At 40.1% G+C, this 17,707-nt stretch overlaps 1 gene segment (V, D, J or C); it reads right to left on the bottom strand.

Moving 5' to 3' along the window:
- Positions 1-1,513: 1,513 nt before the first annotated feature.
- LOC144480871 (Ig heavy chain C region-like) lies at positions 1,514-15,104 on the bottom strand. The segment is given in 7 exon segments: positions 1,514-2,007; positions 2,622-2,930; positions 4,395-4,706; positions 5,746-6,045; positions 13,726-13,816; positions 14,567-14,871; positions 14,994-15,104. Coding segments are annotated over 5 exon segments (1,332 nt in total).
- Positions 15,105-17,707: the final 2,603 nt, after the last annotated feature.

Here is a 17,707-nt window from a genome sequence, read left to right as displayed (position 1 = left end):
CTAACCTACACATCTCAGGACTCTCAGGGGCAATTTTAGCATGGCCAATCAACCTAACCTGCACATCTTTGGACTGTGGGAGGAAACCAGAGCACCCGGAGGAAACCCACGCAGACACGAGGAGAATGTGCAAACTCCACACAGACAGTGACCCAACCTGGGAATCGAACCCAGGTCCCTGGAGCTGTGAAGCAGCAGTGCTCACCACTGTGCTACCGTGCCGCCCATAATAAATCTGTTGGGACTTTAAACTGGTGTTGTAAGACTTTTTACCGTTCAGGCACTACACAGACAGTGACCCAAGCCAGGAATCGAACCCAGTCCCTTGTGCTGTGAGGCAGCAGTGCTAACCACTGTGCCACCCAGACAAAGATGTATGTTTCTGCTTGCGTGATTGTGTGACCTATTGTCAGTTTCTGTGTGCAGTTGTGTGTGTCAGTTTGTCGGGGGCCTTGCTCCCACGTGTATACTTTTGTGCATGTGTCTGGGACCTTGTGTCTGTGCATATGCGTGTTTTATATTATGTGTGAGTGTGATTTTGTGACCTTGTGTCAGTGTCTGTGGCTGTGGTGATGCCTGTGTGTTTTTGTGACCTTGTGTCAGTGTGTGTCTGTCTGTGTGTCTGTGTGTGTGTGTGTGTATGTGTGTGTGTGTGTGTTTGTGTCCCGCACGCCACGGGAATCGGTGTGGGCGAGGGGCGGACCACAGAAACGTCCGTTGACCTCGGCCGGATTTTACAGTTTTGGGACGAGTGAAGCTATAAAATCCAGCCCAATATGTTGCTTCAATTTATTATTTGTAGCAGCATTACCACAATTGAAGTTTAAAATGTGAGTATAGGAAGCCCCAAACTGCCTCGGGTGCATTGCACACGATAGGCAGCCTGATCAGTTCCAAATTCTTCACTTGGTGAGTGCGAGTGTAGTGAGGTAACGGTTCCCTTTCCCTCCCTCTGATCGTTTAATAATTTCACTTCTGTTTTCTTTGTTTGGGGAATTATAGGAGCATTGGGTGAACCAATGTCTTCGAGATTTACTGGGGAAATTGAGGTACACTGTGTTCACATATGTCCTTTCCCCTCTTCCTGTCGGGTAACTGGAGGAGCGTTTCCCCCTCCCCTTGCTGTGAGTGTGGAGGTTCAGTCAGTTTTCTAATATCCTTCATTCCCTATTTGTTGGGCCAGCGGAGATACAATTCGACCCTCACTTCCGCTCCCAGTGAGAGTGATGTGGCAACATGGAGCTGACACGGTGTTCAAAGGATGGAGAATCAGCGAATCTGGGACAATGAGTTCTAAATGCTGCTTTGTTTAATTATTGGAATGGAAAATTGTCAGATTTCACCTCAGTGAGAGGAATGTTGCTTAAGCAATGTGCAAATTTTGTAACGACCTCTCTTTACTCAGTCTCCAACCCTACCCCAGGGTGTATCTGAACTTGAAGCATTGGTTGTATCAGGCTTGGGCCTGAGAGCTGCAAATATCTGACTTTAATTAATCAGGAATAACATGAGCAAAATTGGAAAACAAATTTATTCAGAATTTGTCCATCTAAATCACAAATGGAAGAATGTTTTTATTAAGCTTCCTAAAATAACACGTCTACCCAAATCCTTTTCATTGACATGAATTAACCGTATCCATGAGTGCAAGAGAAATGTTAACAAAACTTGGTTTACCACTGGATTTATCAACTGTTCTGTTGATGATCTTCAAGGGAATCGCTTCATGTCCCACTACACAGGAGTAAGATTTGCCGCTGGCCCACTCTTCCGCTGCAATGGATAAGAGGCTGTACATGAAGAAGGAGCTATTGCCGTTCTCCGCCATCACCTCGCTGTTCGTGTAGTTCCCGGCATTCACCGGCTTGTCATTGACAGTCCACTTGACGAAGATTTCTCGGGGGGAGAAACCTCTCACCAAACAGGTGAGGGAGATGAATTTGTGAGCGAAGACTTCTTCTGCCGAGGGCAGGAGGACAGACACGGATGGTTCCCGCGGATTTGTAGCTGCAGAAAATTTAAAATGAATGTTATTAAAATGGTAAATTACAGAGACAAGGAAGTTGGTGGTCAAATGTGAGAGAAAGCTTTCAGTGTTAACTTTTAAGGGTTTCAGTATTCCACTTTGGAATTTGATCAGTTATTCAGCTTGAAACAGATTTGAATACAATCCTTTGCTCTCAGAATATGGACGGAATTCTCCCGTACCGTCCAGCACGGGAACTACATACGGTCCATGCAAAGGTCCGTTGACCTCGGGCGGAATTTTCCGACCATTGGTCGAACGCGGACGGAAAATCCCGCTCATAGATTTTGGACCAGAAAGTTTCATCAAATTTGCAGCATACGTCAATGCCATTCGGATCAACTGCTCTGTTCTGGTGTTTAAGCTCCACACCAGGCTCCTCCTATTTACTTCATCAAACACTAATATATTATTCTACATTTCCTAGCCTAATCGTTTCGCTACGCATTTCCACATAAGTGCATCATTTACTGTCCCACTGGTTTACTTTGTGAAATTACCAATCAGGATGTTCAAATAATGTCAACAGTTGATCCTTTCACTTACGGTGAAAATAGGCACAATGGCTTTTTATTACTTCGACCTCACAGCTCACCTTGTTTCTTGTGGATGGAATTTCTTGAAGGAGTCGGAAGATCCTGATGGCTCACCACGCAGTAGAATTCAGCGCCACTCAGCCAGGCTTGTGTTGAAATATTCAACTTGCTGACCACGCTGTCAGGAGCCTCTCCAGGTTGGAGGGCAACCTCTGATTTCAAAGTCTGCTGTTCCTGCGTCCATGACAAGTTGACTCCATAAGGGGCATTAGTCACGATGCAGGTTAACGTCACTGTAGCCTCCAATAAGACCTGTTCTATTGGCGGTGGCAGTAGAGTAATTACAGGATCGGTACACCCGGGATCACCTAGAAAGTAGAAATGGAAGTCAATCAGATATTCATTTTCACAATGATAAAAAAACTGGTACTCAACTTTCGCTCTCACACGGTGAAAGTCTATTTGTGACATTTACCATCGCCCACTTGATTAATGCCAGCAGTATTTGAAGCACAGATACTTTCAACAATTCTGGGAGACTCAATAACATTCCCTACGTATTTCACCCAAAGTCAGCGGCAATGAAAAAAAAATCAAATGCCCTTTGCAACCTTTTGAATATATACTGATAAAATTGTGTTATTGCATTATCCTGATGCCACTTAATCGAAGACTCATGGAATGATTTCTGCAGATAGGCAACAGTTCAATGAGCGATGTTGTTATCCAAAACGTTTAGCGGTCTATTTTCTTTAATGAAGAGCGATTCATGGGAGGAGTTAAAGTTGCGAGTTTTCATAGTGTGAAGAATATTGTTGCCAATATCACGTTAGCTGCCATCATAAGATCAGCCTTTACTCTTTTTAAGTCAAATAAATCTAATCTATTCAACTTTGCCATCGCTTTGTTCAAAATGAATGCAGAGGCAGTTACAATTGGAGTTGTGTCCCGTGAAGGTTTGGAGACACAAACCATTCTCAATGTGGTCATTCAAATTAGGATAAAACTGAAACATTCGATTCCTAACGGGTTCACTAACATTTGACCAAAAAGTTCACGTTATGTTTTGAGAAAATGGAATCCTGGATACTGATGAATTCTAATTCGGAAAGAATGTGGGTTAAATTCCCACTCTGGATTTCTTAGCAAAAGTGTGAACTGATACCAGAAATACGGTAATGGGCGAGTTCTGTATTGTGAGAGATGACGACTTAAATCTGAAATGTTAAGACTGGAGAAAGTCTGCTTTGTCAGTGTGAAGTATAATTTCCCAAGGGACCACGTCGAAGGGAACACATAATGTTATGTTATTTCCCAAAGCCAATCAGAACCTGAGAATCCATACAATGCAAAAGGAGACCATTCGGCCCATCGATTCTCCGAAAAGGCATCTTACCCATGTCAAATACATTGTTTGGCTTTTAAATATTTTGGGGTAATTTGATGCTGGTGAATACACCGTTGAAAATAAAGTTATATCTGACTGTTAAAGCAGACATGTACTACACGATTGCCAAATGGGTCTAATTCTAGGAAAGTTAATAATTTTCTTAGAATCCCCAGAGTGCAGAAAGTGGCTACTCTGCCCAATACGTCGACACCAACTCTCTAAAAGAGCATCTTACCAAGATACTACCCCTGCTCAATTTCTGTTAAAGTGCACATTTACCATAGCTAATCCACCTAACCTACAGATCTTTGGAAACCAGTGGATACCTAACCTACACAACTTTGGACTGCGGGAGGAAACTGGAGCACCCGGAGGAATCCCACGCATTTTTGGCTGACAGAAATCCCTGTGGTCTTAAATTTCCATGGTTTGTATCTCTTACCCCTGGGTTTGGTAATGTTCTGGCTTTGAGTTGCGTCTTTGTGAGTGACCTGGCACGTATAGACCGTGTTACTGAACCATTCTCCAGCAGGGACAGTCAGTCGACTCGTCGTTGAGAAGTTCCCATTCACTTCAAAGGCAGGAGATGTAACGGTGCCCGAGTTGAAGTTTTGACCATTCTTCAGCCACTTCAAGTTGATTGAATTTGGACGAAAGTCGACGATTGAACAAACAATGGTTGCAAATCTGCTGCTTAAAATTTCTTCAGTGGGAGTCAGTGTGAGGAGAATAGTTGGATGATGAACCTCATCCCCTACAAGAAAATACACATTTATAACAATTAATTTTGCTACAAACCAAACCATGCAAAACTGCAAAACTATTTACTTGAAAAAGGGCCACTCAGCTGCATAGTTAAATGCTGGAGTTTATTTTTCACACGAGTAGATTCCTGCATCATTTGATCTCACTGTATCAAAATAGCTTTTTTTTACATTTTGTCTTACGGATCAACTCGTATTCACTGAACATGATTTATGTAAAGCATCGCCTGAAACATTTCCACATTCAGCTCGCTCTTTATGTAAAGAAGATTTTGAATTGAGGATTGCATATTGTTAAGCCATTCTTTCAAATAAGTAAATATTGTATTTGGTCTAATCTTGCAATCTACTTCACAAGTCTGAAGGCCATTTTCGGCCACACTTCAGCCTTTTATGATGTACTGAAAACAGCACGAGCTTATTCACTGTGATTTACCACTGCCCGTGTAAGTAGGTTTACTCGTATTCAAATACCCGGAATCATGCCCCTGACATGGAACAACAAGTAGCATGTTGTAGTTGTGATAAGGAACGAAACACTCTTCACTGCAATCATACGAGTGATGTGGTGATCACAACAGTGCACAGTGCACTACGTGTGATCTGGAGACCAGAATTGTAGACAGTACACTATGTCATGATGTGCAGACCAAAATTGCACACAGTTCATTAGGTGCGATATGTAAGCCAGAAATGTACAACCATCACCAAGTGTAATGTGAAGAATAGGAGGACCTATAATGCATTAAGTGCGATGTAAAGATGACGACTATGCACAATACACCTCGTGCAATGTGGAGACCTGAACTGTACACAGTACAATAAGTTTGCAGTTTAGAATAGAAGTAATCACACAACTGTAAGCACGATGCCAGAATCTGAACTACACATAATGCTCTCAGTCCATTCTAATCCATGTAATCCACAATTTGAATAAAACCAATCATCTGACCACATTCTCCACTCCCCCCCCCCCCCACGCCCCCCACCCCCACCCCCGCCCACTCCTCTACATCCCACAACACGAACCTGGAATTTCCTTCTTCCAGACCGTCCCATTGCGGTGAACCTCGCAGTAGATGGTGCTGCTTCCCACCTCTGATTTAGTGATGGTTAACTGGCTGCTCAGGGTATGGGTTCCATTCTTGTTCAGCACTGATGGGTAAGTCGTCGTTCCAGTGGTGATCACCTCTTCATCTTTCTTCCAAGAAACACTATTGATTTCGGGGGAGTAATCCATCGCCAAACAGCTGAAGGTCACAGGGCCGGCAGCGTCTGTGTGCTCACAGGAGGAGAAGAGAGCGTAGAGGGAGGGCGGAGATGGTTTTCCTGGGGATGAAGGTCAAGTCAACAAGTTACCACTTTGCTTTGTGCTCTGAAATCAGCAAAATGTCGATGCTTTAAGATAGGCAAAATTTAATTCAAAACATTTCTTATCATGATCGGTATTTATGAGTTGATACGCCTGACTGTACACACATTCACAATAAACCAAACTTTTACACAAGTGAAGGCACAATTCTGAATAGAGAAATTCAATCCATCTGGCCATTCTGTTGCCAGTTAAATTCGGAAAATGTTCCCGTGCTCCCCCTCCAGTCCTTGGCCCTCTTTTTATTAAAATGTCAATGCTTTCCCATATCCTTTCAACTATAGGTTCTCCCAGATTATTTGTACAAATGTCTTACTGAAATTATTTCTCCATCACTCTCTTTACATCAGCAACAGCTTGGAAAATGTTAAGTAGCAACATTTAGCATCTGGTGTCTTAAGTCCCATAAAACAAACATTGAAATAATTATGTTTATATAGTATTCGTTTGCTGGACGTAGATGGCACCGGCAAGGCCAGTATTGTTATGCATTCAAGTTAAATAAGCCGCCATTTCAGAGACAGTTTCGGGTCAACTACACTTCTGATTTGGGTCTGTAGTCACATGTGGTCCAAATTGTCAAGATGTCAGATTTCATTTCTCAGAGCGGAACAGTGAACCAGATGAAATTTGCGACAATTGTGACGGTTTTCTTTTCACCATCATTAAGACCAGCTTTCCATTCCAGAATGTATTAATGTCTCAACAGCTGCCGGTTTGGGATTTGAGAGCTTCCTGCTGGGTTTTCGTGCACTATCCCAATGAAAGTACCATCACAACTGCCCGGAACAGACCATCACATAATCCCAGGATCGCATCTTCTGAGACCTTAATTATAAAAATAGGCAGGATAGGCTGGGACATTATCCCCTCGAGATATTGGAGGACGAGGGGTGACCTAATAGAGGTTTATGAAATCATGAGGGTCATAGATTAGGTGAATAGCCAAGGTCCTAACCCCAGGGTAAAGGTCTCCAAAACTAAAGGGTATAGGTTTAATATGAGAGTGGAAAGATTTATAATGTACCGAAGGGATAACTCTCTCACACAAAGGGTGGTGTGTATGTGGAATGTGCTGCTTGAGGCCGTGATAGCGGCAGGTACAATTACAACATTTAAAAGGCACTTTGGCAGGAACATAGATGGAAGGGTTTAGAGGGATATCGGGAAATCTCAGGCTAATGGGGCTACTTCAGTTTAGGAACCCTGGTCGGCATGGACGATTTGGGCTCAAGGGCCTGTGTCCATGCCATATATCTCCATGACTCTACTCTATGACTCTGATAAACCTGTTGTGCATCTTCTTGAGCCATTCTACCAGTAGAAGGCGCTGGAAAAGAAAACTCAAGTTGTTGTTTTTAGGGGTTATATTTGGATGACGCCCTGCAGCATGTTTTAATCATCAGGCAACACGCCCCAGCAAATCCACTACGAGCCTTAACTTTAAATTGCATTATAGAACGTTTGGAAAGTATGAGCCAGAGTTTTCATTTCATGTGAAAATGTTATTTGGCCAATAAAAAACTGTATTGTGCATCCACCAATTCCGTTCACTTGCAGGTGTGCATTGTTCGCCACAAGAATCGCTGTATGCAGCTTCATTGGATTTTATTCACAGCATTTTTCACTGCTTGTGCATCCCAGGATCTACAGAGCAAATGTGATGAAATATTGATTCAAACCTTCGCCTTTCAACCTTTGGCTTCTTGTTTTGTAACTGGGCGGCACGGTAGCACAGTGGTTAGCACTGCTGCTTCACAGCTCCAGGGTCCCGGGTTCGATTCCCGGCTCGGGTCACTGTCTGTGTGGAGTTTGCACATTCTCCTCGTGTCTGCGTGGGTTTCCTCCGGGTGCTCCGGTTTCCTCCCACAGTCCAAGATGTGCGGGTTAGGTTGATTGGCCAGGTTAAAAAAATTGCCCCTTAGAGTCCTGGGATGTGTAGGTTCGTGGGATTAGCGGGTAAAATATGTGGGGGTAGGGCCTGGGTGGGATTGTGGTCGGTGCAGACTCGATGGGCCGAATGGCCTCCTTCTGCACTGTAGGGTTTCTATGATTCTTTCTATGATAACTGACACATTTACCTACAAATTCCCCTATGTGGACAAAATTAATATTCCGAATTCCTGTGCTTCACAATTCAAAATTCTTCTATTTATTGCACATCAATTATTGACACTTGCAAGAAATTATTTGAGTGTTCTTTAAAACATGGCCTGCAGAGTATAGTGTGTGGGTTTCAATTGCAAACTGTTACGCGGCCTAATGTCAAGAATCAAACTTTGGATCCAATCGGGAGAGAATATCTTTTTGAATGGCAGGACGTTTTCTGCATTGAGACTTTAACTTACTCTGCTCTGCTGATTGATTATCTGTGGCAATTCAATGTCTTGCTCACTCAAATAGATAATACTAATCATATGCGAATGCCAAAATTAGATTATTGACATTTACATTTTAAATGGCCCATTTAATTATTCATATGTTTTTTCAACGTTCCAAGTTTGGCACACACATTCATTCAAAATAGCAACATTTGTTGAAACGTCGGGCAGGTTACTTCTTGAAGCATTTGATATTGTAGTGTGTTATATGTCCATGAGCATAGATGAAAAGAATGTAAATTAAATTGGTAGAAGTGGACACCAGCAGCTAAAAGTAGAAAAGAATAATGAAGTGATCGAAGTTCGTGTTGGAACATTAGAGCGACTGAAATAGTTATCGGTGGACTGGAACAAACTACAGAGCAATACAAAGAATGTAAGGACGCACTACAATTTATGCAGACAGATACATACAAGGAGCTAAATAAGGCTATTGATACAGAAGCATAATTATCTAAAATTAGTAGGTAGATCGACAGTTAGATAGATAGATAGACAGACAGACAGACAGACAGACAGACAGACAGACAGACAGACAGATAGGTAGGTAGATAGATAGATAGATAGATAGATAGATAGATAGATAGATAGATAGATAGATAGATAGATAGATAGATAGATAGATAGATAGATAGATAGATAGATAGATAGATAGATAGATACTCTTGGGACATTTATAGTACGTTTTAGGAATTAAGATAAGCTGCATTTATAATCAACCATGACATATGTCCAGCACAGTGTGTGTTGTGTAGTGAATAAGGCACCAAACTGTCCATTTTAAGTGCAAAATAAATCCTGTTTCGAACATTTTATGACATGTTTCCAGCTCCTGAAAATGCCCTGAAAGTCAGCTGTGCATTAGGCCCGTCCGATTCAAAAGTATCTGATGTTGCAAATGTTAAACTATCATCATCAAAATCTTGGGTTTTTCGATAGATATACGCATACTATTAGCGATCTGCTATTTCGTCTGAGGAAATGAAGCCTTCATCATTGCATATATATTTCGAAGCACTCATACCCTATTGGTTTGCTGCAGATTAATGTTCCTTGAGATTGTCAGAGCAGACGGTACAAAGATAGATACAGAACAGAGACATTATTTTAAATTTCCCTTTGCACAGTCCTGTGAAGAACTGTAGGGTCGGATAGAACAATGGAAAATGTCTTTCAACTCCCTCGAGGCTGTGTTGTTATCTAAAACTTCAATTTAGATTTAACAATCAAGAAATATCGACAATGATAAAGCAAACATATCATTTCTATTTCTGCCCTTTTTCTGCATCGAAAATTTATGTTCACATTTCACATTCTGGTGTTTTCATGCCAGCTTTTCAAACGAGGTCAAACTTGTACGTTGATTAGACACAAGCTTCCGAAAACAATGGGTAGTAATGAACAACCCAGTATAATGGAGAATTAAATAAAAGTTTAATTGCCAATCAGGGAATGTACTAATTCTCACTCCGTGAGCACACCACAGAAAAAAAAAGAACAATAATAAGTCATACAAAATAGTTCCTGTCACAGTTATATCTCTACAACAATTTTAGAGAGGAGTAGAAATTCAATTTGAAACAGTCGGTTTACTTATAAATGTACTTTTTTTTAAAATTGAAGAAAAGCAGCCAACGCCCTGGGATACAATTAGAAACAATAGACAGGTTATAAAAGAGAGCTATTTGACAATTAAAATCGCTGTTCTTTCTCTTTGTTGAGTTTTAAGTTGTCAGATAATGCAGATTAATTATCTTCTCTTAAAGTTACATTGATTATTGTGAATCTAATTGCAGTAAGCAGCATTAATTTCATTTGACTGCATTACGCAGATTACAGGAGTAGTACATTGAACCATGTCTGCATTATTAGCCAGGCAGGATTCCGATATTGAACAGAAACAACCATCTGCCTGAGCCAAGAATAATAGAACTTAGAACAGTACAGCACAGTACAGGCCCTTCGGCCCACGATGTTGTGCCGAACCTTTTCCGAAACCAAGATCAAGCTATCCCACTCCCTATCATTCTAGTGTGCTCCATGTGTCTATCCAATAACCGCTTGAAAATTCCTAAAGTGTCCGACTCCACTATCACAGTCCATTCCACACCCCAACCGCTCTCTGAGTAAAGAATCTACCTCGTACATCCCTCCTATATCTTCCACCACGAACGTTATAGTTATGAATAATAAATTGATTTAAGATTCCTCTCTAAACTGAACAATGCAATCAGATGAGTAAATTTTATGTAAAAGCCTTGTGCTTCCGCATTTTGACGGCTCATGTTTACCGTACTGCGTGAGCAGCAGAATTAAGGAAGACGAACAATGTCATAGAAATGATAGAAATCATAGAAATCCTACAGTACAGAAAGAGGCCATTCGGCCCATCGAGTCTGCACCGACCACAATCCTACCCAGACCTTACCCCCATATCCCTACGTATTTTACCCGCTAATCCCTCTAATCTACGCATCCCAGGACTCTAAGAGGCAATTTTAGCATGGCCAATCAACCTAACCTGCACATCATTGGACTGTGGGAGGAAACCGGAGCACCCGGAGGAAACCCGCGCAGACACGAGGAGAATGTGCAAACTCCACACAGACAGTGACCCAAGCCGGGAATCGAACCCAGGTCCCTGGAGCTGTGAAGCAGCAGTGCTAACCACTGTGCTACCGTGCCGCCCCATGTGCAATGTGTAAACTATTATTACTCATCGACATAATAAAAGAACAATGATCAAAGGATAGCACAGCACAGGAGCAGTCACTTCGGCCCACGAAGCTTATGCCTACACATGACAGCTTCCTAAAATTAAGTTCAGAATTAAATGCAATAATTGAAACGGCCAAGACAAAACTGGAATATTATTTAACTGAATGCGCAGAAACATTTTATGGACCTGTGGGCAGCTGATTAAGGAATATATTGTTTTCTTTATTTCAACATTATTAAATTCCGTCCATTCACGAGTGTTAACTTTCATTTTCAACACACCCCAGGATTGGAGAGTGATCTTTTATTTTAATTGAAGTTGTACCGATTTTAAATCCCATTTCGATATCTGTGAAATGTAACCCTTTTACGAGAAATTAGTTAATAATTGTCTACATCGTTCTCAATTGTGTTTTGTTATTGATAGAACCTTAATTAAATTAACTTGAAACTTGAACAAAACAGGGATACGATTCAAATGTGGACAGATATATTATTTTGCTTCATTTAAAATAAAATTATGAATATTTGTTTAAAATGTGCTGCACTTTTTCTGCACAATTGTAAATTGTAATTGCTTTACGCTTCTGACCAGGTTGATTCGACATAAGGTTCCCTGTTCTAAAAGTCTATTTGACATGATGAACTTAGAAGTGGGCAATTTAAAATTGTTCAACAAGTATCACAGTACACATCTCATTAATTATCAAGGGATTGTAAAGCCAACTGGGCACGACGTCAACACTCTGGAAGATAAATGTTAATTCAACTTCAGACATCATTCAGAAATGATTCAGAGAACTTTGGCCGATTGTGGTCGCAGCATAAATTATAAAGCGTACAAGCTTTTTTCAATCCAGTAGTCTCCATGATACAAGTAAATAAGCTTGAAATATATAATACTGCTTTGTAAAGTTAACATCCACAATAATCAGTATAAACCTTAGCGGCAGCAATTCAACTCCACTATCTGAGACATTAAATCAGAACGAATAAGAACAGCGAGTTCACTGAGAATCAAACTGTTCTCAATTATGAGCTGCCCATTTTATTTATTTCTATCCGGCATGTAACAGAGTTTTGGAAGATTGTCTGCATTTCTTCAATACAAAACTTACATTTAAAATTAAGCTAACCAGCTTCAACTGCAATTTCTGTCCATCTGAAATGTTATTCTTTTTGCACTTTCTCTGATTTTAACTGGAATTTATGAGTTATTATTTTCTGCCAACAACGCCTATCCGTTTTGCAATGTGTTTACAATATTTTTTATTGATATTGGTCTGAACAACAAGGCAAGGAACAATACTGTTCTACTGCACAGTGAAGATCCATCAACGAATGTGTTACGTAAAATTGCAGAAAAAACCTTCCATTTATAGGAGGCAATGAATTGATAATAAATTAATAACTTTCGATCATCTACACGAGAACGGTGGAAAGCTATTAATCTAAAAATTCCTATGAAGCTGAAGACTGCAAAGAATTTAGTCAATTTGATTTATTTTTTTAAAAGCAATTTGACATTACCTTGAGCCTCCACAATTATCTGGCTAACGTTCATTTTGCTGCGTGCCCAGCATAAGTGTGAAAGACAAACAACGTCTAATAAATACATTTTCATTCTAGTAGTCTTGACGAATATTGTTGAATTATAATTATAATTGATATAAGTATCACTCTCAATCTTCATTCAAATCAGGAAACAGTTTCTCAAACTTTAGGTATTAGAGGTAACACAAGTGCATACTCTCTCGGTAAACACCAAATGCAAAAAAAAGACAAGGAACTCAATAAAATAGCCTGTTAACTCTAAGTCCTTTCAGGAGAAGCACATTGAACATTCTAAATGAACTTCAGTACATGGCTGCATGTCAATGAATTACTTAAAATAAACAGAAACTTTGGCAGAGGAGTTGCGTTTGGATGGGCGATGATTAAGACAGTTATGTTTTTTTGCAGTGCATTTTTGGTAACATTGGGTCATACTACTATTCACTATTATTTAAGCTGAATTCATATAAATTCTATCCAGGCAGGAAATATTTTAATTGTGTTTTTCTTATTTCTGGCATATAACCAACTGAAGATGAACGTTCATGATAGCATATTAACATATTTTAATATTAGCACAAGTGCAAAATTACCAATTTTTTGTAAAACACAGAGGAGCAATTTTATTATTTTGATCCTGAAAGCATTCACTTATCTGCATAAAATCGCATTTCGAAAATTATTAAAAATAATGTTTCCATTCAGAGACATTGCAGCAATCAGGTATCACAAATATTCAAAATGGCATAAACGCAAAAAATTATTTAAGTTTTCTGGCATTTAAAATAAACCAGGCAAAAAGCCTCATTCACAGCTAAGAAACGAAACCGTTCAAACAGGTCCTAAACCACCCCACAGTTTTTTGTGGGAAACAATATAATCCACTTGCAACATAATCAATTGAAACATTGCAAAGACAGAATCCACTAATTCAAGAAACCTAGTTACAACTCCAACAGCACAGAATGAGGGAATGTTTCTTACCTGAAGTCACGGTCACCATGGTGCCTTTTCCCCAGTAGTCCAAATTGTCACAGTGTTAGATTCGCTGCTTTGAGTCATACATTAACTGCATCTGTAAATAACGGGAGAAATTCATCATTAGTTTAAATATCATTAAGTGAGAGGTAAAATTATGTCATGATTATCCTTAACAGAATAATATTATTAATATATGTTTTTAACCTGATAAATGATTCTGATTTATTATATTTCACAGAGTAAGTCGTGGCCGTGCATTATAATCAACAAGTGATGATCTAATAATTAAATTATCATCACGTCGTAAAATATGTCTATTTGCCTGTTCTCGGTACAAAAATGGCTTCATTTAATATAATTACATTGTAAAGAAAAATGTATTATCCCAAATGAAATCACGAACGCCTGAGGAGGATTTTGTGTGGACAGTAACTGCTGTGCCAAGCATATGTAGCACAGTGTGGCAACACATGTCAAATACTTTGGACTGCTGTTAAATATATAATTCAGCACTTCATTTTCACAGTTGTCTCAAAAACTGATTTTAAATCCTCTGGGAATGTATCACTACGATTTTTTTGTGATATCAATAATTAGATTGAAAATGTGGAGCGAAGTATGTTTCAACCGTCTGTGCCTATTTAACATGATCTTGGCATTAATAACAAAGATTGACAACATTCATAATAAAACACTTCCAACGTGCATTGAAAAATAAATGCACGTTTGCTTCCAGCACCTTTGATTGTGTTATTTTGGTTTTCGTTTACATTCCTGATTGCAGATTTTGCAAACTCTTTCTCTCTCTGTGTTTTGTGTATGAGGACTTAGCTAAGTATAGCACTGTGTCCCTTGCGCAGTAGTACCGGGCGGTATCTTCGGGTCTCAGGTTTTTGATCTCAATGTAGGTTGTGGAAGAGTCTTTTGATGGGATGATTCGACCCTCGACTCCAGGCGCATAATAAGTGGTATAGGACGGGTTTCTGTAAGCAAGGAGCCACTCCAGCCCTTTCCCAGAAACTTGCTTTATCCAGCTCATGTGGTGGTTGTCCAGGGTGTACCCGGTCACCGAACAAGACAGTTTGTGAGATTCTCCGGATTTTTTCGTCACAGAAGCTGGCTGGGTCAAAACGATGGATGATTGGACTTCTGTTAGTGAAAGAAAAATACAACTTCATTAGATATCAATCAGAAGATTGAATTAAAATAACAACACAATATCATTAAAACATATATTTCTGTTGTAACAGTACACCGTCAGGAATACTCACGTGTGAAGCAAGCCAGTAAGAAGCAAAGGCACAGCGGTAATCCCATTCTTCAGTCTCTGGGTATAACCGATTCGGGAACGTGAATCGATGGCGCAACAACGCCTCCTGATTGTGAACCTGGAACTGAACAGATCTGCTATTTATACTGGCTGGAGCTCAATGCGACAGAGAGAGCTGGAGACTGGGAGTCACCGTCTCCTCCCGAGCAGTCTAACTCCTCCTCCCTTTTCCTGTCTGACTTAATTGAAAAAAAATGTAACCGTTAGTGATCTGTGTTCCCCTGTGTTTAGTTGTCGATTTGCGCTTTTGAATTAGAAACCGACACTCCAAAGCAGATTATTTTGAAAAAAATAATTGAACAATGCGAGTATTTACATTCTCCGCATGTGCTCAGATGCTTCCTTTTAGATGAACGTGAAATATGCCATTGAGTGACTTCAAACTTCAAGAGAAATATCTCCTGGCTCCACCACCAATATTTATCCTTCAACCAACATCCTGATATCTGATTACCTGATGATGTTTCACAGCATATTTTGGTAGATTCAGCTGTGCACACAATCAACGCCACATTCCGCTGTGCTAGAATCAGAGAAGAGGATCATAGAATCCCGACAGTGCAGAAGGAGGCCATTCGGCCCATCAAGGGTCACCGATAACATTTCCACCCAAATCCTATCCCCGTATCGCCACGGATTTATCCTGCTAATCCTCTAGCACTAAGGGGAAATTGAGCATGGCCAATCCACCTAACCTGCACATCTTTGAACAACCACAATGGAGGCTAAGTATTTTTTAAAAGTCTCCATTGCACCTAAAACGCTATGACATTACCTGTGGTTGTGATTGACGAATGTATTTCTTATCCCAATTTGGTCCTGCTTGCTTAATTGGAAATGAAAGGATACAAACAGTAAGTATATTTGGCCCGTGAAGCCGATTATATTTTACATTTAACATCTTTTTATTCAGGTCCATATCACTCAATTTGAGGTTTAATGTTTATTTAAATGTGCTGCTTCGTTTTGAACCATTCCTTGCTGAATCAGGGCGTTGATGACATTCAGTTGATCAGTTTGAATATTGTTATATCATTTCACATTGTGCTTTACTGGTTGGGAGATATTTGGCGTTACAACGATGAGACTGAACTGTTCACAGATCCTCATTTAGTTGAGAATTTTAAAATAAACTGTGTTTCTCTTTCGCATCTCTGTGACATATTTATTCCACAAACTAAGGAAATATCCTGGAGATTAAACAATATCAGTAAATGTGAAACCATTAAAGGAAAATTATAATCAGAGAATAGGGGCATGATTTTGAATTTCCTTCTTGCTAATATTCAGGAGGACAGAAAAAAAACATTGAATTCCTGTTGAATTTAAGACAGCTGTCTTCAGCCATTCAAATACCAAGAGCAATTTTCTTCCAGCTGTACCAAAGCGGGTTGCATTTTGAAAAATAAACACTGCTAATAAAATTATTCTAAAAATTTTGTGAGCGCCAATCAGTAGCCAGACTGCAATTGTCACTCAGCCGACCGCAGCTTATCGGGACAAGTAAAGAAAAAATGAATGGAAGCAAGCACTAATATTAAATTGTGGATTGCTGAACTTAAATTTGTATTGTGCTGGCATAGTTGTCATTGCATTCTACAAGAATGCAAAACCAGTCAACAATTGGCAGTGTAATTGTCTTTCATTGATTTAAGTCTCAACCCCTTCGCATTACCCTATCGATTACATTCAAACGCATGCCAGACATCAAGCACTATTTATTTAATCCATATCTCTCCTCCATAGGTTGTGGCAGAATTTAAGATCTTGAGATGTATTCCCAGAAACCATCCCCTCTGATATACCAGGGTTATTAATCTTGATGGCCATCCGTGAAAGGTGTCGATCCCATTCTGACGCACATTGTGCACAGAACGAAACAATGATTCTCTGGGGTTTATCTAACACTGTAGAGAGTACGAAGCTGTACGTGATTTCTAGAGGCTGGGAATATTTGAAACAATAGAATGCTCAATTGCCCGGGTAGACGAAATAAATTTTGATTCTGTAGATTTATGGGAGAGGCCAAACAATGGTAATTGTATCCAGAAACTTGGCCTCCTCGCACGGGCTTATCTGATTTATGATACCCAGGATTTTGCTTCCAAATTCTGGTTGGAATTGGCCTGGAAGCCCTACCTTAAATTCTAGGCCAATGTGATGCAGACATACTTGTGATCACACACCCTTTGCGTTGTCTCATGATGCTGTGTCCATATGCCACATGCAGTCAGGGCGACACAAACCTTTTGAATGAATATTTCATTTCTAGGCATATAACACAAGGAGAGCAGGGAACAAAACCTGCAACTGATTTCCTGTTGTGGCGAATGAAGAATCAAGCTGAAATGATGAAGGTACTAAATATGAAAGAGATTGAGTCAACTGCCCCAGAAGACAAGTTTGGGAAATACTGGAATAAATAGTGCATATGAGACCTGTGGTGGGGGTGTGGTGTGTGTTTTCATACAGTGGTGAAAGGGTATCTGGACTTCATTGCCTGAAAAGGTGGGAGAATCAGAAACCCTCATCTTATTTTTCAATGCAACTGGGATACGTACTTGCGGTGACACAACCTACAAGGTCAGGGGCCAAAAGATAGACAGTTGATTCTGCCTGGTAACTACTTATTGGCTGTGATGAATGGACCCTTTC

Source organism: Mustelus asterias, chromosome 30 (genome assembly GCF_964213995.1).
Source record: "Mustelus asterias chromosome 30, sMusAst1.hap1.1, whole genome shotgun sequence".
Taxonomy (NCBI): domain Eukaryota; kingdom Metazoa; phylum Chordata; class Chondrichthyes; order Carcharhiniformes; family Triakidae; genus Mustelus; species Mustelus asterias.
This window is presented reverse-complemented; position numbering and strand designations above follow the sequence as displayed.